The sequence below is a fragment of the Armigeres subalbatus genome, chromosome 3, assembly GCF_024139115.2.
Source record: "Armigeres subalbatus isolate Guangzhou_Male chromosome 3, GZ_Asu_2, whole genome shotgun sequence".
In the NCBI taxonomy this organism is placed as follows: Eukaryota; Metazoa; Arthropoda; class Insecta; order Diptera; family Culicidae; genus Armigeres; species Armigeres subalbatus.
This window is the reverse complement of record NC_085141.1, coordinates 158,003,668-158,028,800: the sequence shown is the minus strand read 5'-3', so window position 1 is coordinate 158,028,800 and position 25,133 is coordinate 158,003,668. Positions and strand designations below refer to the sequence as shown.

At 37.3% G+C, this 25,133-nt stretch overlaps 2 protein-coding genes across 11 annotated transcripts in view; one reads left to right on the top strand and one right to left on the bottom strand.

Annotated features, from left to right (window-relative positions):
* LOC134220566 (signal peptide peptidase-like 3) overlaps window positions 1–25,133 on the bottom strand; it is a 149,900-nt gene that overhangs the window by 61,380 nt on the left and 63,387 nt on the right. Inside the window, exons 1-2 of one of the 10 annotated variants that reach the window (XM_062699660.1) lie at window positions 15,407–15,472; window positions 12,169–12,227 (exon numbers count right to left, since the gene is read on the bottom strand). The exons of the other annotated variants lie outside the window; for them this stretch is intronic. The gene's annotated coding sequence lies outside the window, so the exon portion shown is untranslated. Of the gene's footprint in view, window positions 1–12,168; window positions 12,228–15,406; window positions 15,473–25,133 lie in introns of those variants that run through there. 10 annotated transcript variants of the gene reach the window in all.
* On the top strand, window positions 15,609–23,265 carry LOC134220568 (fatty acid hydroxylase domain-containing protein 2-like). The gene is made up of 4 exons (XM_062699662.1): window positions 15,609–15,825; window positions 22,272–22,447; window positions 22,511–22,965; window positions 23,040–23,265. The coding sequence occupies exons 1-4, from the start codon at window positions 15,756–15,758 to the stop codon at window positions 23,182–23,184; spliced, it is 846 nt and encodes a 281-aa protein (XP_062555646.1). The 5' UTR covers window positions 15,609–15,755; the 3' UTR covers window positions 23,185–23,265.

Below are 25,133 nucleotides of genomic sequence, written 5' to 3'. Positions count from 1 at the left end.
AAAATCCTTATCCAGATTGCTATCAGAAATCAAGGAGGGGAGTAATCCTTGATTTTAATCTAAGATAAAAATGGTATAAGCATGAGGATTACTACTCCCGGCCACACCCATCTTTACCGTAACGAGGGATAGGGAAGGAAATGTTGATGTAGAACTTACTTAGCGAGAGGCCCCCGACTTGGCGACACCCTCATAAGTTCCACGGAGTTGGTTGTTGGGTAGGGTAACGTAGGTCATGGAGGTTTACCTCAAGCTAGTAATTCGACCCATAGTATATATTGTTTATATGTTTCTAGTTTAAACTCTTGCCAGCCGGCTGTCGAAAGAGTATATACTATTTGATTTATTTAGTGATTTATCAAGCTAATAGAAGAAGTGATATTTAGTTTCGAACGATCTATTCACTCGCGAAATTTTGAAATCCGATTTGTGAAAAATTATTTGTGCATTTCGGCTCAGTAAGCCCTCTAGAATCATAGAATATAAAAACGAACCATGCAGATAGTTATACTAAACATTTTTACTTAGTAAACGGTATGCGTGTAGCGTGTAGTTTTAAACAAAATCACAATCGAGCTCGCACTTATTAATTTACTTATTAACCGCACTACAAAATATTTCGATGATCGCGCGGTCGTTCTGCTTGTTAAAGAAAGCGTGATCGTTCACTAACGTTCTGCCTGGAAATAAACACAGTCGGACGCGCACTAAATTTCTACTTGCTAATTAGAAAATACAGAACGAAATATGTCATTGATTACGTGATTGTTCTGCGTTCGTACGCGCACTGAACTTCTATTTGCTTATTGATTTACTAACTCGCAAAATGCAGAGCAAAATATTTCGATGATCGCGCGATCGTTCTGCCTGGAAGTAAACACAATCGTACGCGTACTTAATTTCTACTTGTTAATTTATTTACTCACCTACGCAACGCAGTTTTTTTTTAAGTTATTTGAGTGATTGGAAATGCAGAATGAAATATTTCAATGATCACGCGATCATTCTGCGTGCTAAAGGAAACGCGGACGCGCACTGTACATATTTTTATAAGAATAGAACTAGGATGAACTTTCAAAGCCCAGCTAAATCAGTCAGCAGTTTAAAGTTCGGCTCCAAACGCAGTATAATTAATAAATAAGAACGACTTTGATGACTCCTTGGAGCCAGGAGATATCCTAGATTTTTTAATTACTTTTTAATCTAAATGATTTTTTTTTTGAATTTTTCGGCTAGCTAGTTTCTATCAAACTTTTATACAGATAGTCCGGCGATAAATAGAAATCCCGTCGGTGTGTACAGACCCAGTATTGTTTTCATTCTCCACTGTTTGTATTAACCATCTATAATGCAGCAGAAACCAAGTTCAAGTACTCTTTTCAAAGGCGTAATTGTATCTGACCCTGAAATTTGAAACGAGTAATGAATACTTTCTTTGTTCAGCATATTTTGTTCAAATTACGTTACCACCAAATAGATTGAAATCCATTATTTCTGTTGGGCACATTCAAAATAGTTTGAATGAAGCGTTCAATCGCCGTTCCAAAAACCAAGGTCAAAATCAATCACGCCCATTTGAAAAAAAAAAATCCCTAGAAATAATGATTCAACAAAAACAAAAACAATAAGACATAATGCTAACATGGTACCAAACTAAAAACTACATTTGTTTCACAATAAACAGTTCAGAAACATTGAAAAATTTGTGCCAATATAGTTGCCACTGCCTTGCAAGCGCAGTCTCACAAGAACAATTAAATTCTTCAAATTTTGGTCTTGTGTAAAAGACATCGAAGAATAAGAATGTTATTCAAAAAACCGCATATCGAACAAAAAAAAGATGTTGTTATCCTTCTGCCAATGGGGACGCTTGGAAAAAATACCGCCATATCATCAAGGCAAATCATTTTCCCAAGCAAATCACGACATAATCTACCACAGAAGATTCAACATAATAAGCATCAATGGAAAAAATATGTCTTTAATGGTCTTCCAACGAAACACCACCAACAATTTTAAATTAAAAATAAGTAGAATGACATTACAATCTAACGATTCTTCAAGTAGAAAAATAATTGAAACGAAAAACTTATCTTTGTGGTTGTCCTACAACCGGAGTAGTCATTGGGAGCACTTCGTTCTTTTTGTTCATTCTTCGATTATGATTTAATCCACAAAAATACACAATCAACTGTCACTAACGCGCATTGCCACATTTATATTTCGTTACTCACTCAATTATTCGTACCTATTTCAAAATTCCCATATTGTTTTCCAGTTTCCAACAACTTAAAAAAAATGACGGGAGCAATTCAGCGGAAAAATAATCGCGTCAACTCGCGGCCGCGGCACACTTCGATCTCCGCTCCTCCCTTCGTCACACTTTTTGAATTAAACCTCTCAAATTTGTGTATGAGTCGTCACGCTGCTCAGAACCCTCCTCCCCCCTAGGAGTCTGGCGTACTTTGTGGATGGCCCCTAAGAAGAAGGTAATAATTCTCGCTTAACTTTTCAAAAGGACCTAAGTATCATTTTTTTCCTGAATTAATTTGAATAACGCAATCAACAGAACAGCATGAAAGCTTTTGATTGCGTAAGCAATATCATAATAAAAAAAAACTTATTGTGTAAACCGAAGAAGAATGTTTGATTACATAATTTAATTTTGTTTTCAGTGTTATCAAAAAAAAAATGATATAACACCTAACAGACTTCGTCCTGCATAGTAGCCGAAAATGCGCGTTATGAACTGCCCATACAAAATTTCCGTACAAATCTTAATCAGTTTTGGTTTTAGTATTTCACCATTTACTCAATTTGTAATTTACGCAAGGCACATATCATAATCCGTAACAAAATAATTACAAACTTATCTGCTGAAGGAATGAAGAAAGGACCGGAAACAAACACAGACTATTTAGTTTTCCATTTAGATCCACAACCTCCGGGCCACCCAAATTTGAAATGATATAAAAATATCCTTATAAGTTTTAGTTCATATTCATTCAATTCGACGAAGTATTTTAATCCATTGTTTGTCCATTTGTTTCTCGGAGGGCCTAAAGTGACCATAAATTCATTTAGAATAAACCCTGGCAATATGAGAATTAAAATTCTTGGAATTGTTCCTGAAACATGTTATTCATGTAGTTGAGACCATAGGATGGATATGATCCGAAACGGTCATTCTGGAACAGGTTCTCGGAGGGCTCGTAGGGGCCTAAAACTCATTTAGAATAAACCCTGACAATATGGGTATCAAAATTCTTGGAATTGTTCCGGAAATATGTTATCCATAAAGTTAAAACCATAGGATGGATATCAACCGGAACAGTCATCCTAGAACAAGTTCCCAAAAGGCCTTTAGTGGCCACAAACTCATTTAGAAGACACCCTGGCATCAAAATTCTTGGAATATTTTCGGAAACATGTTTTTCCAAGAAGATGGGACTGATGTTGGGTCATCAGGCTGACCCGATTTTGTTACTCCCCGATTTTATCTATCTCCGACTTTATCACATTTTCGACCCGATTTTATCACGTCCCGCTTTTGTCACGTTTTTGACCTATTTTGTCACCACAAACAAATTTTGAAAATTTTAGTCGTTCTTTTTATGTATGTAAATTATTCAGCAAACACCAATGATACTTACAGCGCCAGTGATTCATTATAAATCAGTTCTGAGTACCCGTCAAGAATTTTTAAGTCTTTTTGACATGAAATAACAGAAAAAGAAGATAGCAAGAGTTTCTTCTAACTGAGGGGCCCCACGGAAACCTGTTTGAGAATGACCGGTCCATTGTCAAATCATCTTATGGTCTAATAACCCAAAAGATCATTGTTCCGAGACAATTTCATGAATTTTGATACCCATATTGCCAGGGTTTCTTCAAAATGAGCTTGTGGCCACTTTAGGCCCGACGGGAACCTGTTCCAGGATGACCGGTTCGTTGTCAAACCATCCTATGGTCCAATAACTTATTAGAACATGCTTCCGAAACAATTTCATGAATTTTGATACCCATATTGCCAGGGTTTCTTCAAAATAAGTTTGTTGCCACGGTTCGTTGTCAAATCATTCTATGGTCTAATTACTTACGAAACAATTACATGAATTTTGATACCCATATTGCCAGTATTTCCAATTGCGGACCTTTGATAAGAAATTAAGTATTTGGTAACAGTGTGCTACTTCACTGAGGACGATTTTTACGCGGATGGATTTCATCAATTTCTCGGCCCACCGCAATCTTCACAACTTTTTGAATACCACCTGATTTTAATACGATTTTTTGTGGATTTTTTCGGGAGGTCAACTCAATGTTTCAATAAATCCACAAGGCAAAAAATAAGCAAAAACAAACCGCGAAAAAAGCGAACCCAGTGTATTATTACTTTGTCTAACAACACTTATTCTTCTTCTTATTGGCATTACATCCCCACACTGGGACAGAGTCGCCTCGCAGCTTAGTGTTCATTAAGCACTTCCACAGTTATTAACTGCGAGGTTTCTAAGCCAGGTTACCATTTTTGCATTCGTATATCATGAGGCTAACACGATGATACTTTTGTGCCCAGGGAAGTCGAGATAATTTCCAATCCGAAAATTGCCTAGACCGGCACTGGGAATCGAACCCAGCCACCCTCAGCATGGTCTTGCTTTGTAGCCGCGCGTCTTACCGCACGGCTCAGGAGGGCCCCTGTCGAAGAACACATTTTTGTTTAATATTAAGTGTAGAATGAAAACATCTTAAAATTATGATATGGAAATTCTTTACAAATTATTTAATTATACGAAATCTTATACATAAAGCAAAATGCTTCAGTGCAAAACGTCCAGTGTTACGTTGGATCAAATGCGTTGAATAATAAATTTCTGTTCCAATGATTTTCCGTCAAAAAGACACAAAAGTGGAACAACACTATGTTTTTTTGCGGGCTGCATAAATTACATCAGACCAAACAATCGGTACTGCTTCTTGCTCACCGCATGCGGAATTGGGAAACTACAAACGCAACCATACAGCGTCGTGCTGCCATTGTTGCAGGTGATACCTATTAAGTGCGCGTATTCGGACATCAAGCGGTATGACTTGACGCTATAGAGTGTTCAAATTTGAATTTTGTTAAAATGTGCATGGAGAACTGTTCTATTTTCCATCCAAGGCTTGGAAGCGAGACAAAAATCCATTGCTTGTTACGGGAAAAATCTAAACGAAGCGGCTGATTTCTTTGCTTTTAGAAGTGAATTATTGATCCGGAACTACTTGTCAAAATATTATCTTGAAGTAAAACTGACAAACCAATATCTATCTATTTCGTCAAAAGTCACATCAATATTTAAGAATCAGACCCAAATTCCATTGAAAACATCCTTTCCAAACTCGAATCGCGTCAAATTCCCACCAGTTTGCGTAATAGAAAAGCTTCCTTTTTCTGTCCATCTGTCTGCAGCACGCTACGGTAGCAGTACGGTTGGATAAAGGCTAAATTCAATCGACACGTGGGAATCATTTAAAAACGAAGAAGTTCGATGCGGAACCATGCAAAGAAGGTGTGGTACCACCCGGCATAAGTAGGTAAATACATAAGCCAAGTGGAATCAATGCGGCGGTTGGTGATTTTTCTTTCTTACCGGTTCGCGGAACATACTTCAAATTTCATGCTGTGATGGTATATCATTTTATGCCTGGGCAAACACATTCACTTCCATGTGGCCGGTTAAAATGCACTTCAGTTCAGTTCTTGCTCAGGTTAGTCAAAATTAGATTTGTTGAGAGTAGGGATTTTATTATTATTATTAGTATTTAGGTATTTATTTATTTTTGCCCTAAGGTATCTTTCTGAATATATCATCCCAGAGCTGTAGCGTGGTCTTCTAGTGCGTGCCCTCAGCGAAACCTACATTAGGCACCACTTTCATAGATATAAACAAAATTAGCGCTAAATAAAATCACCCTCAACGGGAATGATGATAATGGGCCAGGGAGGTGATATTGGACCATCGCTCTTATGAATAACTATATAAATCGTGCAAAAAGGTCTTTTATATTTTAGTTTAGGTCTTGTCCTTAGATATGTACATTAGTTTTAAAGCAGTCACAGTGTGTCTTCTTTATGTTAACTGTGTTGCATAAGTTGGATTAGTTAGTGGAAAATTGAGTTAGATGGATAAGCAGCTAAAAAAATAAATCTTGTTTAAAAAGTATTGCATAGTTGTGAATGGGTGAGGTTTATCAACTGTGGTATAAGAGATAGAGAACATACGCTTAACTAGGGTCCAGTGATTTCCGATAATATTTGAGGATGCTTAGAAACGAACACGTTGGCTGTACGCGGTGTAGCTCTACAATACATAGACCAGGCATAAGTGTATCATCGACGCTATAGCCAACCAGGTATCCAGGTAAGTACTCCAAAACACACATCGCGCATAGGAGTAAATGAGGTAAATTCCTGGCCAGAATTATTTAGTGCTTTAATTGATTTTTTTTGCGTCGAGCCAAGTACGAGACACTGAAGACGACCTTACTGTTGAGATCGAAATACGTATCTATCAAAGGTACAATAAAGTAGTGGAATTAAATGGAATTGTACAAACTCCTCTTATGACAAGTAAATACATTCCACTAAAAGCTTAAAATGATTTTCGTATCTTGAATTGATGTTATTTACACTTGTATGTTTACCTAATGTTAAAAATTAATTAAGGGTATATGGCATCCCAAATAACATTCTAAGTTCAAAAACGCTCTTAAAGACCATAATTTACTTTACAAGACAACTACTGCACAACTAAAACTTAATTTGAAAAAATAAAAGAAAAATTATTAGCGTGCTTGAACAAGTTTTAAAAATATGCTTAGAGTGCATAAACAACTCAAATAAACTTACATATTATTTCATGATATCAAAACATACGTCAAACTTGAAAGTGAATGTTCGAAAGTCCATTAAAGTACACGGAAGAAATAAACTACCCAATAGTGAGTTTAATTCACCCAACCTCGAACATCCGTACGGGAAGCCAAAATTGAGTAAGTAGGGTCGAAGTAGTTTGCCTTTACTCCCATGTTAAAAAAGTACCCAACGGAAAATTTATTGACCCAAATTTAAGTTTAATTCACACAATTTCGACCGCAGGTAATAAAACTGAAAATTGGCTTCCCGTATTGAACTGGCGTCGTTGGATTGTTTGGCTCTTTTGTTTTTGACAACAAAAGAAAGAGTGGATGAAAGCGAAGAGAAAAAATAACTCAAAAGTAAGTTTAAAAGTACTCAATTTTGGGTACTTTTTTTCTTCCGTGTAGTAAATAACTCTGCTAAAAACTCATTTTATGAGCATATTGGAATGGAGAAAACGTAATTATTATTATTGTTTTTTTTTTTCAAAAACAACAGAATTCCATCTTGTTTCGCCCTGGAAAGCCTGTATGATGAAATTAAACTATATTTGTTTGGGTTTCTTCAATTTCATATAGGGTGGGTGTAACAATTGTCGTCATACATAAGAACAACTATTTTTTTTAAATCTAAGTAAAAGACATGTGGGTGGACTTTATATATCAAGCGAAAGGTTTTACTTCCTGTTCCTTAGAATAGTTGCAGGGTTGTTACGGAGGTCCTGATATATTTTCCGCGCCAAATCCGCGCCATTTCCGCGCGACATGAAACCGATTCCGCGCCAAATCCGCGCGATCCAGATCTAAATTCTAAGCAAATACACTTTAAAAGTCAATTTTTGTATAACAATTTATTGAGCGTCTTCTCTTCAAGTTCTTTTTTTTACAATTATTACTGATTTCAAATATGATTTTAAACTGCCACATATGTTTGTATCAAAATGCTAATAGGAGTAATAAACCGGCAGTAAGTATTAAAACCCTTCTAAATGGCCACTAGAAGTACTGAATATAAGGGAACAAGAACAAAACAGTCAAAACTATTTGCATAAGCATTGCTTCTTGTATTAGATGATGGCTTTGGCATGTTTTGTTATCAGTTTTTTTGTTGATAGTACTTTATAAAATTCGGCACAAAGTACGTTGATTACAAATTAATGTTAAGGCCAGATTTGATCATAATTTATTAAAAATATTTAAATATCTGCCAAAACCGCAATTTCTTTTAAAGTAATTAATTGCTTGATTAGATATTGAGGAATTAAACAATGAAGCTCCGTTTTTAAACAAAACTTCTGTGAAACAAATATTTGAATTCATATCAAGAAACAAATAATACAAAATTTAACATAGTTGCTCAAGCTCCGTTGATTTTTAAGCCAGAATCAAGCGTAAATTCCTTCAAAAATTCCAGAGGAATATTTTTAGAAATTTCAGAAGAAATTTCTTTGGAAATATGCAGAATATTTTGCGTAAACTCCAACAGAAATTAGTCCGTCATTTCTACTTCAATTCTTGTAACAAGCTTTTCTAAAAATTCACGCAGAATTTTTTTTGACCATTCTTACTGGAATTTCATTTAATAACTCCGAGAACTCCTGTAGAAATCCATCTTTCGAGCGCCGATTCATCCCAAAGATTTCTGCGGGTCATCCTCCGGAAGTTCTCCCGGAAATTTTCATGGAAATGTTTGCAGAAATCCAACTGCCCTTGGATCTGCTGACGTTCAGAAGTTTCTCCAAATTGTCTGTGGAAATTCTTTCGAGAACATCTGTGGGAATTCCTCCGAGTATTCTTACAAAAATTCCCCTAGGAAATTATTTTGTAATTCATTTGTATATTTTGTCGTGAGTTCAAGTAAATTCTCCACAAATAACCTGCGGTATATCTACAGAGCTTACTTGCAGAAATCCCTTTATCAAATCCTACGGAAATCGCTTAAGAAATTCTTGCAAAAAATGATTGGTGGCTTCCTGCGAAAAACTCCGGTTCTATTTTTGAGCCCTTATTAAAGACATATCTGTGATCATCGCTATCACTCTTTTGTAAATTCAAGGCGGCCTTCTTTCCGATTTTCTATAGTCATTCCTGCGGTCACCGCTCCAGGAAATTCCTCCAAAATGTCTTTATAATTTTCCGGGTTTTAATGCTGCAGAAATCCTATTTACGCTGTGGAAATTTATTTGCAAGGAATTTATACAAGGATCATCATGGGGTCCTTGTGGAAATTTCTTTAGAAGGTTTCTTCGTTTTCTGTTGGTAATCCTGTGAAATACCACCGGAGTTAACCGAAAATATCAACCCGCCAGAGGCCAGAAATAACTTTTGAGAATTATCTTCTAATTTTTGATCGACTTTCTGCGGAAGAACTTATTAAAATTAGGCATCTGCATTAGATCACAGAATATGTTTATGTTTTTAATTGTTGTATAAACCCTTATTCGTTCAAGATGAATGTTTTAAAGGAAATATAAAATGTTCCAATATTATGAAAGAATTCCTGAGTGGTCCATCATAAAAGAAACAACCAATCAGAAACTGACAAATGTCTTGGAATTACAAAAAAATTGACAAGATGAAAGTGGGCGTTCTTCCGCCCTTCAATAGGCATGGTTTGTGTGCGTCGTGTTTTAGAATGGATTAAAATGACAACAAGTGCAGTATCACTCCTCATAACATTTGTTTAAATAATGCTTGAGAGTGTAATTAAATAAGGACTTAGACATATACGAAAAATAATGTCAATAAGCCTGAAACGTAAATTTATTCTCAACAACATTTTGTAATGAAATTAAACCCATCTAGATAGGCATAAAACTAATTTTCAAACAAACTTCCTTAGATTTTTTAGAAATTTCGACCTAAAACTAAATCCGCGCGAAACCCTAAAATAGTTATGTAAATCCACGCCAAATCCGCGAAAACCGCGAAAACCGCGAAATCCGCGAAATTCGCGTAGTCGTAACAACCCTGTAGTTGTGAAAACCACAATAAATTTTGTTATAATCCTCAAAATTGATTAATCCATAATAACGCATGCACCAGTTGTGGCACTTTTCTTAATTTTGGTTCCTTATTTGGCAAATCCCATTGTTTTCCTATGGGATTGGCCAAATTGGGACCACTAGTGCGACAACTGGTGCAAAGGACGTCAAAAATTAGGCAAATTCAATTTTTACAATTATGCTTTGCTTGTTTTGGAGGAGATCAAAGGTTCTATCGTATCATATGAATATGCTTTATCGATATGAACTTGGTTTGCGATGATTTGATTGTTTATTTGGCATATAAAGCACTAGTGCGACAACTGGTACTGGTACATCAAGCCTATTTGGTTTATGGCCAGGTATTGACTAAAATTACTCCTTAGAGAATTGACATTATAACTGAAACGTATTTGAAACCTGGACTCTTCATCAAAAGAGATCCAAATTATTTTATTTATCGAAATGATCGTCTTGACAGCGCCTGTGGTGGGGTCGCAATTGTCATTAATAAACGTGTCAAACATAAATTATATTCTTCATATGAAACCAAAGATTTTGAAATCTTGGGAGTATCTGTTGAAACAAATTTTGGACAATTATCTTTTATTGCTGCCCACTTGCCTTTCCAGTGCAATGGGCAGCAAAGGAATTTGTAGAGAGCTGATCTTCTAGCAACAAATCCAAATGCAATGCAATGCCAAACACCGTTCATGGAATAATGCTCAAAGCAATTCCAATGGTAAAATATTATTTGAAGATTGTTCTGCGGGATATTATACTATTCAATATCTCAATAGACCAACTTGTTATTCTTCCAGTAGAAATCCTTCGACAATTGATTTAGTTTTAACGGATTCTTGATGATCACCTTCCTGTGACATTTGAAATCTCACAAGAAGCCATTAATAATCCAATCAGCTCTACTTTTTATTATCATAGAGCTGATTGGGCCCTCCTTAGCCGTGCGGTAAGACGCGCGGCTACAAAGCAAGACCATGCTGAGGGTGGCTGGGTTCGATTCCCGGTGCCGGTCTAGGCAATTTTCGGATTGGAAATTGTCTGGACTTCCCTGGGCATAAAAGTATCATCGTGTTAAGCCTCATGATATACGAATGCAAAAATGGTAACCTGGCTAAGAAACCTCGCAGTTAATAACTGTGGAAGTGCTTAATGAACACTAAGCTGCGAGGCGGCTCTGTCCCAGTGTGGGATGTAATGCCAATAAGAAGAAGAAGAAGAGCTGATTGGGATTTATACAAAACGTATATCGATAGGAATTTTGATGTTGATATTCTTCTCGATACCAAAAGTGATATTGATAATGTTCTCGTATCTTTGACAAATTTAATTGTCGAAGCCAGAGACATTGCGATTCCTTAATGTGAAATTAAATTCAACTCCATTATTATTGAAGACGATCTTCAGCTACTGTTCCGTCTTAAAAACGTGAGGCGACGGCAATACCAAAGAACTCGCGATTCCGCGTTGAAAGTTATTTAACGAGATTTGCAAAATGAAATTGAAAAACGTTTCGCTACTCTGAGAAATACAAACTTTAAGAATAATGTCTCGAAGTTGGATCCCAGTTCAAAACCCTTTAGGAAAATAACGAAAATTCCTAAAAAACCTCAAAAGTCAATTCCAGAGGGGAATAACATTTTATTAACAAATGGCGAAAAGCTCAAAAACTTGCTCAGCAGTTTGAGAGTGCTCATAATTTCAGTCTAGGTCTCAATAGTTCTATTGAGGATGAGGTCACGCGGAAGTTCGAAGACATTCTCAATCAAGAGAACGTTTTTGACCTTTCGTTGGGAAGTAATTTTAAGAAAGTGAGATCTATTACTAAAAAAATAAAAAATATGAAAGCTCCGGGTTATGATGGTATTTTCTATTTATTTAACAAATTTTTTCAATTGGCATACTTCCTCTATAAATGGAAAAACGCCTAAGTCCAATTTTGAAGCCCGACAAAAATCCAGCTGATGCTTCTAGTGATCGCCTAATCAGTTTGCAGTTTGCGCCCAATCAAAAAGTGGAACTCGATGAAACCAGCAGAAATTGATTAAAATGCATAAAAATAATAGAAAATGTTTTAATGTATGACGAATTCATTCAATCAAAAAATGAAACTTGAAATTTACAAACATCCAAATTATCGAATAAACGTTTGAAAGAATATCATAACATCCGTGGTTAGTCATTCTGAAATGATTAAATCTTCAACGAATTGGCTTTTTATTATTATTGCATGTTTACACTTGTATTGTTTGATGTTTACCTTTACCACTTTTGTGAGGGACCAATATTAGATTTAGTAGATTTTTCGGAAATAAGTACCTGGAATGGAATTAAAAAGAGTTCTATTATTGAATATTGTTTGAGTTTATAAGTTTGTTATAGTTACAGTTGAATTATTAAATGAAATATGAGCCATAATATATGAGATAACGTTGCTGTTACACATTGTTGGTTTAAAGATAATAAATTTAATAATTTAAGGGAACTGTTCCGATATCCATCTCACTGAACATGTATTCATCTCATCGCGAAACAAAGAAATGCAGCACCATTTTTTCGCTTCTTTTTGTCGACATGCGTGCTCACCGCTGAAAAAATCACAAAAATAAGAAACAAATCAAATTGCTTTCCATTGCTTTGTTTTTGATGGGATGAATATCGGAGCCATGAGATCAATTCCAGAAGCAGTTCCCCTAAAACATTCCAGAAACGAAAATGCAGAAAGTCCAATAAGCGAATAAATGATACCAATTGTATCTAAAATATAGGTTCCTTCGGGTTTTATATGGATCAGCATCAAAGGAGCTGGATGTATAAAACACTCTTTTGTTGATCTTATGATTCAATAATTTTATCTACCATGTCATAAATTATTGACCTATAAATCTCCGTTTGTACATGACTCATTTCGCGCCAAATAGTATTTGGAGCTGGTAGCATTCTTTCAGATTTTAATAAAGCATTCTGGACATGTACACTTGTCACAAAAATCCACTTTACATACATTCTTCGTTTTTACAAAATTAATCTAGACTACCTTTTTTTTCAAATGAAAGTATGCATACACACACACATACACACCGACAGTACCTCAATTCGTCGAGCTTAGTCGATTGATGTATATATCACTAAGGGTCTCCGGTTCCCGTAACACGGTAGATCACTTTGACGTAGTGTGTTGCGGTGTAAGATGTAACAAACAGAGCCTTAGCTTAATCCATTTTTCTAGCTAGGGCAATAAGTTGTGGTAAATAAGGGATCATCGTATTTAGTCCCCGCTACCAACAGCAGTCTCAGAAATAAAACATAATTAATGTTACCTTGAAACAGTTGAAAGACACGAATTCCTCTTGTTTGAGGCTAAACTGTATGCAGCGGAAACAACTTTCCAAGCAATTAGTTAAAAAAACCTCGGTACCCGGTCCTAGACTGAACAGACTGCTGGAAAAAAACGAGTTAGGGGTTTAAATACGTACTAACTCTTCTTAAACTGGTGAACAATGGTAGTGAGGAAACACACGGAAGTTCTTATTACTGAACAAATTCTCTTGCTTGAAATGGTATTGTAGACAGAGCTAAATCCCGGGTTTTGAGAATTTTTCTGGTGATATTCTAGAAGCAAGACAAGGATGCGGCTAGGGCTCCGATGCATGCCCAAAAACAGTATTACTTTTCCGTTTTCTCAAGAATGGATTGATTTCCTATTGATAAGGGGCGCGCCTTCAATGGGATTGTTCTCTATGAAGGGTCTAAATAGCGGGACCTTGTCATGGTGGTCTTGAGAAAACAAAACAACAACTGTATCGAAACCGATACTGCATTGCTTCTCAGTAGCACTGGAGTAATTCGACATGCACTTAAACACTAAGGATACGGGTAACGCAACAATAGATCTAATAATTGGTCGCAGTGGCACACCCGAACAGGAAAAAAGGGTCTCCGGGCCTCGTACAAAAAGATTGCTTTTGAAGTGGTACCTTTAGTGTACGGGAAAGGCAGGAAAAATAGAGTTCATAAATCTGTTGCCAGCAAATCGGAAAATGCTACCCGGAAGTACCCGGAAGTGTCTCACATTTTTATACACACATACATACATACACACATACAGACATCACATTGGAGGTGGCCCCTAACCCCGCACTTCCTGGACAACCCAGGATGTCTGTTGAGCAGATTCCCCCTCCATCGCTTAGGAAGAAAAAAAAGACATCACATCACTTCGACTAGCTTTGTCATCTGGTATATAACACTAGGGTTCTCCGAGCCTTCTATCAAAAGTTCGGTCCCCAAAAAAAAACAATGTTTTATCAATAGCTCTGGAACGCAATGGCCAATTGGCGTAATTATAAAAAAACAATTCTGCGTCCAAAGCTACTTATTGCAAGCAAAACGGGTGATGCTAAGATCCCAAACCCGTTGTCTCATGCTAGGTGTTAAGTGTTCAGTCTGTACGAGCTCTGGTCGAACACAGTGTCCCTGTCTTTTTTAAAAATCGCGTAGGTCATAATATCCGCGGAATAAAACACGTAAAGCGACTCTATAATTGTTTTTACACGTAAAGCGACTTAGTGTTTCAAAAGACGAAATGTGGAGTATCATAGAAAAACAAAAACTTTTCAGTTTTGGCAACATATAAATTACGAACGTCTGAACAAAATTGAATGGGGGAGGTTCCTTCATCAGTGCTGCCACCGGGAAAAGTTTCGAGAAAAAGTAGAATCATGGAAATTTGACATGGCATGATACTTATAGAAAATGAGGATTAAAATGACTCTAGAACGTTATACATTTTTTTAGTTAAACAATTTTTTGTTTGTGGGGTTAGAAATTCAACAATCTTAAGCATTAACTGCTTTTTCGAAAAAATATAAAAATCGAGATACCATGTCTATTTTGTGTGCTTTTAATATTCTACCCTTTAAACCAGGATTTTTTCGAAAAGCATCTTTAATTTTTGTTTTATAACAAAAATATACTGACTATGGGAGAAAAAAAAACAAAAATATACTTCATTTCCTATACCACACCGTGTGACATTTCAATGATTTTACTTTTTCTCTCGATGACAGCTGGCGGTCTTCTCATCCCCTATGGAATCTGTAGTAGTATACGAACATTGTATCAACCAACCAAGCTAACAGCATGTCAAACTGTTAGTCAATATTGTCTATCCGGAATAAATTTATACCGCTTTTTATACCGAAGTTGGATTTTTCTCCAGATACAGGCAACTTTTCCAACTTCGGAAGTAGTGCGCTGGATTTGCCTAAAGATGCGCTAAACAACGCATCAATTAGTTTGACAAATAAAACTTCGGAAGAAAGTTCGGTTCGGAAGTCCCGACTTCCGAATTCTAACTTGGTGCTACGCCGACAATATAGCAACTGTAATCATTTTCATTTTCACAGCTTTTCAAAACGGGAATCTCCTATGCTTTGGAACTTGCGAAAAACAAAAATCAAAAAAGTAGAACAGCATTTTCATCACCGGATACTTACTACAAGGGTTCATTTGAATAATTCCCCAATTCGGTATGCATAAACAATCCACACACTTCTGAAAAGTGACATTTCTATTTCAATCACAGCATTGCCACTGACACCCTACGCGTAGACACAAACTCAGTGTTACTCGCTCACTGAGCAGTAATGAACGTTGGCCTAAGTGAACTCTCGGCAGTAGTGTGCGGAATACAGTCATCGTTTGTATACATAGTGAAAATATGAAACAATCTTATCTCTGTACACCGAAACCACGACTATAGGTTTGAATAAATCCTAGCCAGTTGGTCCGAGACGATCGTTGGCTTTGTACTGAGGACAAATTTCACCGGTCTCCAGAGCAGAAATGGATTACAACATTTCGAATAGCGAAGGTTTTCTGCAACAGAAATGGGATGCCTTTCTGGACGTGGTCGGTAAGTAAATGACGCACTTTTCGGATTATCGTCGTGTACAACGTTTTCCATTAAATATTGCGATAATTGACCGAGACCAGAACAACGGTCATCCTAAATTGACATAGGAGTTGAAAAGTGTTCAAAAGTATTTTCTCTGCGTATTAATCTAGCATCGAAGCATAACAAATATCGTTCATGTCATCAAATATGACTTGTTATGATTATTTTGTGTTTTCAGCTGAAGTCATAGTGCACGTCATTTTTGGTTTCCGAATAACTGTAGTGTGACTAACAACCGCAACAAGCAAATGACATTGAAAAACGGAGAAAGAAGTCATTAAAAAAACATCGCGTGAATTTTACTAATCTTCAGCGGTATAAAATTTAACAACCTACTGTTGTGCGTGATAGTTGGTTCGGGTTATTTGAGTATTCGAATCGCTTTTGCCACACCACCTCATCTTGCCACAATCTGATTTAGTTTGGCTGCGATACTTATGTGCGAATTGTGATGCTTCTGGATGCGCTCACGCTCATGTGCCAATCGTCGCTCGGATCGGTGGTAGCGATCTGCTGGTGGGTGGTGATCTTGACCCGAATTTAAAAGTTCGTTTCGAAAATTCCAGTTTGGGAGTTCTGGTTGAAAGATGAATGCAACATCAATATCTCCATAATTTTGTTATCACAATAGTTATGTTGAACTGTATATCAATAGGATTTTTTTTTTAAATTGGAAAATATATTTCTTAGGTACTCCTATCATAGGTAATATATCGCAAAAGACTACCTTTAATGTCCTTCAAAATTAATTCATATCGTTAATGGTTAACTCAATGCTTGTTAGCTTTAAGCTAATTTTCCATTTATACACGATGTAGGTAAAATAATCTTTTTTGTGAGGGTGGGATCGTCTCTTATTGTAGTTCGCGAAAAATACATAGCTCAGAGGAAATTAAAAAAAAAATCTTTATCAATAATGGTAGCCGGACCTGAAGGGTATCGATATAAGGTTATTAAAAACTGGTATAAATTTGTCATTCTAATAAATGACTAAATTTATTATGATTTATTATCAGACACTAAGGCGGCCTGGCCTGTGCAGTGCATAAAAGATTTCTCCATTCAGCTCGATCAATGGCTGCACGTCGCTAACAACGCAGTCTGCGGAGGATCCGCAAGTCGTCCTCCACTTGACGATCCACCTTGCTCGCTGTGCACCTCACCTTCTTGTTCCCATAGGATCGTTGTGAAGAATCACTTTCACTGGATTACTGTCCGACATTCTGGTTCGTTACATTTCATCGTCAAATAACATAATTCCTACGGTCATAGATTTAAATGTTGCAAATTAATTTGAATCAAATCTTCAGATTCAATCAAAATAAACAGTAAACATAATACATAATGTTTGTATGTGCCCGGGCGTGGTTAACTCAGAGTGTATTACTTACATAGAGTTGCACAGGAGCCCTCCTTAGCCGTGCGGTAAGACGCGCGGCTACAAAGCAAGACCGTGCTGAGGGTGGCTGGATTCGATTCCCGGTGCCGGTCTAGGCAATTTTCGGATTAGAAATTGTCTCGACTTCTCTGGGCATAAAAGTATCATCGTAATCATCCTCATTCATCGTAAACATTATCCTCATAATATACGAAAGCAAAAATGGTAACTTGGCTTAGAAATCTCGTAGCTAATAACTGTGGAAGTGCTTAATGAACACTACGCTGCGAGGCGGCTCTGTCCCAGTGTGGGGATGTAATGCCAATAAGAAGAAGAAGAAGAAGAAGAGTTGCACAAAGAGTCATGTGACGTTCGCAGGACGCTGCATTTTTCAACTTCACTTTCCAAAGTTATACCAATTTATATCGTCTCACAAGTATTAAAAAAATCGACCAAAATCCATGGGGAATGCACTTTTCTCCTGTAAATTTTCAAGCCAGTGACATAATACAGATAGGCGTCCCGCGTTTCGCAGAATGCTTGCTGGAAACAAATGCTTGTTAGTGAAGCGGAAGTATTGTTATCACCTAATTATTATAATCAAGGATGTTAACGATCATTCAATAATTTGCGTTCGATCATTTAGTAGTTTGGCAATAACACATTCCAGAAGCTGAATTTCAAAATATGTTGTACGGTGGACTTCTAGTACGAAGGGTTTTCTTCAACTTTGTCTAATGGTTCGTTATTAGAATTTAATTAATAACGGAGTTATAGCGCTAGTAGCAGTAACTTAAACTAAATGATTGGAATTTTGTTATCATTTAGTCTAAGTTACTGAAACTATAGCTATAACTCCGTTACTAGTGGAATTCAAACAATGAACCATTAGGCAGAGTTGTAGAAAAACATTCGCACTAGAAGTCCACCATACAACATATTTTGAAATTCAGCTTCTGGAATGTGTTATTGACAAACTACTAAATGATCGAACGCAAATTACTGAATGATCGTTAGCATCCTTGATTATAATGGCGAATTAAAACTAAAGAGTATTAGATTTTTTCTAGAAACAACTCAAAAACACTTGTGGGGGCTCCGTAGCGTAGTTCGCCTTAGAAGCGGACGGTCATCGGTTCGATTCCCAGCCCCTTCACCAAATCCTTGTCGCCGGAGGTGTGCAGCCCAAACGGTGGCGTTTTGGGGTACACGTCTCACCGACACGGCTACCCAATGACGACTGACAAAATTGTTCTTCTCGGAGGCATTCCTCCAACGTTACCCGGATAAATGGAAACCGCACAATGCAACGAGCAATTGGATACACGACATGGACGAATGGACACAATGAACTCACGATAAGTTGGACCCGGCAATGATAACAATAATGAATGTTTAAAAATAGATTCTGTGTGGATTCTGTATAGCAGACTACCACAGTAGATCACGGCACAGTAGCGGTTAAGAAACACAGAGTGCCTACCAAATAAAGTATGGAGAAAGAAACTCATAAACACTTCAATAAACGCCCAATAAAGTAGCAAGAAACTTGTTTGCACTCTTTGGGTGGCTTGATAAAGGTAGCCTCACACCTCGGGAAAATTTTCTGCCGGATTTTGGGCCCCGTGCATTTTAAATGGGGCCGGGATTTTGAATTTCCGTTCCCAAATTCCGAAAATATATGTAAAAATCCGCGGACCAAATTCCCGAGGTGTGAGGCTATCTTAATGCTAGGAGTTTCTAGGTTTCTACATGATTTCCTCCCGAAGTTTCTTCAGGAATTCCTCAAGAAGTTCCTCCAGGAGTTCTTTCGGGAGTTCCTCAAGTAATTCCTCCGGAAGTTCCTCCAGGACTTTCCTCCAGGAATTTCTTGGAAAAACTTCCTGCTTCCTGGAGGAACTTCCGTAGGAATTTCTGTGTTAGCTTCCGGTGAAATTCGTGAAGAAACTTCCGGGGGAATTTCTGAAGGATTTTGTGGAGAACTCCTTCAAGAACTTCCGGAAGAGCTCCTCCACTTCCAGAGGAATTCCTCAAGGAACTTCCGGGGGAATTCCTCAAGAAACATTCAGAGGAGTTTTTTAAAGAACTTCCGCAGGAATGGATCAAGGGACTTCCTGGGGAATTCATCAAGGATCTTTCGGAAGAATTCTTCAAGGAACTTCCGGAGGAATTCTTCAAGGAACTTCCAGAGGAATGCCTCAAGGAAGTTCTGGAAAAATTATCCAAGGAAATTCCATGGGAATTCCTTCAGGAAATTCCATAGGAATTCCTCGAAGAACTTCCAGAGGTATTCCTCAAGAATCTTCCGGAGGAATTCCGGGGGCATTTATGTACGAAACTTGCGGTGCAATTCCTGAAGGAAACTTCGAGTCAGTTATTGTATTGTAGAAGGATTTCCTGGAGGAGTTCTTGCAGGAATTTCCAAACTAATCCAACAGCATTCAAAGATATTCCTAGAAAAAATTCCAAAAGAATTTATTTCCAAGGTATCCTTTGAAAAAAAAAATATGGAGGAATGCCTGAAAGATATCGCCAATGAATGCATACAAGAATTCAAGAAAGAATTCCTGGAAGAATTACTGAAGTAATTTCTGGCAGAATTCCAGAAGAAAATTCTGAAACGCACGAAGGAGTTTTTGGAAGAATTTCAAAAGAAATTCTGGATATTATTTAAGAAAGAATTCTATTCGGTATCCCTCAAATATACTTTTCTGTCAATTCTTAGCGGATTTTGTGAACGGGTTTCAAGGGCAATTCCCAAACTAATTCCATCCACCGACCTAATTTAGGACACAATCTGTGAGGAAAACCCTGAATGAACTTCTGAATAACTTTTTAAAACTGAAACAAGACAACAGTACCGGATTAACATCATTTAAAATTACAATAACAAATATAACAAAAATCCCGAAAAAAAAAAGAATTTCAACGCTCATTTTATTTGAACAAACGGACAGTTTGGTGTTTTTCCTTCGGCTTGCTTATTCCGACCAGTCCCACCAACCCGCGTGGTTTTGACAGTTGAAGTGAAGTTGTGATGGTCAACCTGGTGCGAAACTGTAAAACAACACAGTGCGAACCCGACAGCAACTGGTTCCAATCTAGGTTGGAACTTTTTTAAAACGAATTCGACATAATCAGTGTAAGCTGATCCTCTTTGCGCAACTTTACTATCAGAAACTTTGGGTTATCTATTAACCGGGATATGGGTAACGGATCTGAATTGGTACAAATGCTAGCGTTTAAGCCAGTAAATCGTGAGGTTCTGAATTCAATCCTCCAGTATTGATGATTTTAGAGACCATGATATCTGAAATTATAATTATTTATATTAACTTAAAACAATTCCACTTTAAATAATAGACTCTGAAATAACAAAAAAACGCTCGATTCGAAAAAAACTGTCATATTAAAATAAAACGATTTACATTCCATGCGCTCCTGTCCCTACAACGATTTATTAGTAAATATTGACTGTCTGGGCGCAAGAGGTAAGAGAAGAGAAAAATTGATGACACGACGGGAAAGCGAAGAAGGGGAGGAAAAAGGAGAAGAGGAAGATCGTGGAGAAGGATCGGGAGAGAAGATGGCGAAGGAGATCGAGCTGCGAAGAGTAGAGTGAATTCGTGCCGGGAATAGAGTTCGACAAGACCGGGATTAAGTGTCTGACAATTACCAGCATAACAAGTGAGGGCATTTTTTTGGTGAACCTTCCAATCCCCAGCGAATCCCCAGCTGGTGGTCGATGAGCCGTACGTCATTGCCAAGCCACACGGCACGGATAGTAGTGGTTGACGTTTTGGAGGTGAGGAGGGTGTCAGGCCATTAGGCCGAATGGTCATTAGGCCGAATGGCCATTTGGCCGAATTAGCAAAAAGAAGCAAAAAGTGAAAAATTAGAATTTCTTTCTTCACGAACCCAGCCACCCTCAGCATGGAGGAGTGAAAACTCCATAACAGAACTAAACATAAACTAGTAAAATATTTCAATCTCCAAATATTAAAACGATCCGACGCAACAGAGCACTCAAACCAACTTAGCCCAACCCAGCATTGACCGGTGTTATCACCTGGTACAAGAAGGATCATATTTGAGAAATATACTTCATAGGGAATTTAACGCCGAATTTGAAGTGACGCAATGCTGATGATGTTATTTAATTTGTATTGGATTGCTGTACATGTCATGTTAATAATAGTAAACAACAACCGTTTATCTACCCAGTACAGTGGGATTGTTTTTCACATTCTTCTTCGAACGCAATGGTATCAAACTGCGATAAGTTTGTTATCGCGAAGTACAAAGATTACGCCGATTGCGAATGGATTTAATGCTTATTTTTATAATATCTCATTATAATCTTGTTTTCAAGAAAGCTACTTTTGAAATCCCCTCAAAATTATTTATATCGACTGATAAATTTAATGAAGATGTTATTTGGACTTGTTTGTTTGGCATTATAGCAGTGTTTCCCAAAGCAGGCGAGATTCAGCTCCAAGGGAGCAAAAATGACGATTACGATAATATAGAAAATTGGCTAGAATAAAATAGAAAACAGGTTCAACATCGTGCATAAATTATGAAAATGTTTGCTTTACTTGTAAACCAAAGTTAAAAGTAAACTTATATTCGTTCCATACTTTTCCGACCATCATCACTCATAAGTATTAACAAGAATAGTAAGAACTAGAGCACAGTAGTGTGGTAGATCTAACTCCGTAGACACGTAAAGGGCACCCAGCGTTACGGCATCATTTTGATCTGCAACAAAAGTGTAGGTCAATGACATAATTTTGAACTAGGAAAGAAAAAGGGATCTAGTAAAATGAGTTACCATTCCGATGGTAAAAATTAGGACAACATATCAATGAACAAACAATATGTTCTTGCTCAATCTTTCTTGAGAAACGAGTTTCACAAGCATTATTCTGTATTGTTCCCAAATATTCACGAGTAAAATACGTACAGAAATCATATATACATGTTGTTCATTATATTCTCAATCATTCAAAAATAAACCTAACAGGTGATGACCCGGCTACTCTGTACATTTGGATACAAATGACCTCCGTCTACTCGCATTACTGGCTTCTGGGTGGTCTCTTCATGATTATGGACATCACCGGAAAGCCAAAATTCCTTCGAAAATATAAAACGCAGCCCGGTGTCAATGAACCGATCGCGTGGGTCGATCTAAAAAAGGTAAGTTAGCCATTCGCTTTAGAAAGATCAGATCAAATATCAACAAGCCACCCTTCCGAGCAGATCATCAAAACGGTCCTGTTCAATCAGTTTGCCATTGGGGCTCCTCTCTCGTACATCGGATTTCATCTGTCGATTAGCAAGCACATCACGGATATCCACATTCTACCGCCATTGAGCATCATTGTGCGAGATCTTATCATTTGCAGGCTTATGTGGGAAATCGGATTTTACTACAGCCATCGACTATTGCATAACAAGTACCTGTACAAGATCATTCACAAGAAACATCACGAGTTTACCGCTCCGGTATCATGGGCCGCCGTTTACGCACACCCCATTGAGCACATATTGAGCAACATGATTCCACCGATGCTGGGAGTGTCACTGACGAAGTGCCACGTGGTGACTTCGATGCTCTGGTTCAACTACGTCATCAATCATACGTTGACGGCGCATTCCGGCTATCACCTACCGTTCATGCTAAGCTCGGAATTTCACGACTATCATCATTTGAAGTAAGTTTTTCGATAGGGCCGGGAGAATGAAACCAATTCAGTGCAATACAATTGATTATCATCGTTTCCGATAGGTTCAATCAATGCTTCGGTACCAATGGCCTCCTGGATTGGATACATGGCACTGATGCAGATTTCCGTAAGACCAAGTATGGTAAACGTGACCAGAGGTTATTCGGGCTTAAATCAGCAAGAGAGCTTGTTCCCGATAAGAGTTAAGAAGTTAGTATTTTATAAGTGATAGTTTGTAGAAACAACATATCTGGTCTAATTAAAGGGTTTTCATGTTTCATATAATTACCTATGTTTGTTTACAGTCAGTGCTTATATTTCAAATAGTAATATTAGGAAACAGTCGATGACCGGTATCCCATTTTTCAAGAGATTTCAGTTTTGGTTGTAATGCTAACCAGGGTATTGTCACATCATAGCATGATTTTTAACAAGCCTTCCCAATTGTTAACTATGAGGTTTCTAAGCTAGTTTCCAATTTTTCCATTTTTCAATACAAAAAAAGAAAAAAAATCCAACCCGATTTCCAAAATCAGACCGAGAATCGAACCCAGCTATCTTCAGCATGGCTTTGCTTTGTATAGGCACATATTATCGATATGCTAAGGAAAGCCTGAGCTCTGAGTACTGTAATTTCTCAATTTCAATGTGAGATGTCACGCGATGTTTACACATCCTCTTTCATTCACTATAGAAACGCGAAGGATGAAAGGCATGCTACACTGTCCATGATCGCATATTTGTAACAATCGACAAAAGTAGGCATGGGAGAAATGGATGGATAATGTTTGTGTTACGCATAAGTATGGAAATCTCAATAAATTTCTAAAAATTGCCAAAAATTATATAAAAACTTTTTCCATTCGAATTCTTCGGTAGCAACATTGACATTACTTGAGATTTGAGTACGAATTTATTGCGTTAATTTTTGTTCGATACACAAGGCATACAGGCGACAGAATTCTCCAGTGTTACAGTTATGCGGTCATTTTGCTCAATGTTACAAAACAACTTGGTAGTTTTTTCAAGTTTTTCAGAACAAACCTCCTGATTTTATCTGACCTGCTTAAAGATCCAACAATTTTGGAACGATTTATAAGATAAACTCAAAATCGAAAAAAATGCAAATGTTACAAATATGCGATCATGGGCAGTACAAGAATCTCACAAATTTTTATTCCATGACTGCTTGAAAATGTGCAATACATATCTGGTTTATTATTGCGTTTGTTACCGCTAATTTTAAAACAAAGCACAACATCATGACTGCTTTTCATACGAAATTGATCAAAAAACCCACGTCGTCCTTTGCACCAGTTGTCGCACTGGTGGCCCCTTATGGTCAATTCCATAAGAAAACAATGGATTTGCCATAATAGGATTCAAAATTAAGAATAGTGCCGCAACTGATACATGCGTTACTATTATGGATCAAGCAACTTTGGGTACTATCACGAACTTTGATGCGGTATTCACATTTGTTCTAAGGAGCAGAAAGGGAACCCTTCCGCATGACATATCAACACCAACCATATGTCTTTAATTTATATTTTAAGAAATGGTTGGTCTTGACTATGGGGACGATTGGTACACCCACCCTATATGAATCATATCGGGATCGGCTACAAAGACAGAAAGTCTTCTACAACGCAATTTGTATGCGACAACTTGTCTCAAATTTGCTCTGATGCTTCTCCTGGTGAATGTTTCTTCTGGAATAATTGTGTACATCAGTCATCGAACGACCGTTATGAAGCTTTCATAGTTTTAGTTCTGATTTTTTCTTTCGGAACTTAGGGGAATCCTCGTTAGTTTTGACACCCTTGGAACGCCAAGTGTTAAGTATTAAATAAGTGTTCGCATCGACCAAGAACAGCACGATTCGGCTTAAAACCAAACCGTTGTTTCGTGTGAGCGCGTGTTATTGATGGAACGTGTGAAAAATTTGAATGGACAAAATACCACAGCAATTCCACCACTAGTTTCTTACCGAATGGATTCATTGGATGAGAATTATCCTCCAATTTGGTATGCATGGACAAACTGCACACTTTTAAAAATTGTCGCTTCCATCTTAATCACAGCATTGTGACTGAACTGATACACTCTGCGTAGCCACAACTCAGTGTCATTCTCTCGGTAATGAACGCTGGACT

Coding starts and splice junctions, on each gene's coding strand:
- LOC134220568 (XM_062699662.1), top strand. CDS start 15,756: ATGGATTACAACATTTCGAATAGCGAAGGTTTTCTGCAACAGAAATGG. Junction 15,826..22,271: donor TGCCTTTCTGGACGTGGTCG/GTAAGTAAATGA, acceptor TAAACCTAACAG/GTGATGACCCGGCTACTCTG. Junction 22,448..22,510: donor CGTGGGTCGATCTAAAAAAG/GTAAGTTAGCCA, acceptor CCTTCCGAGCAG/ATCATCAAAACGGTCCTGTT.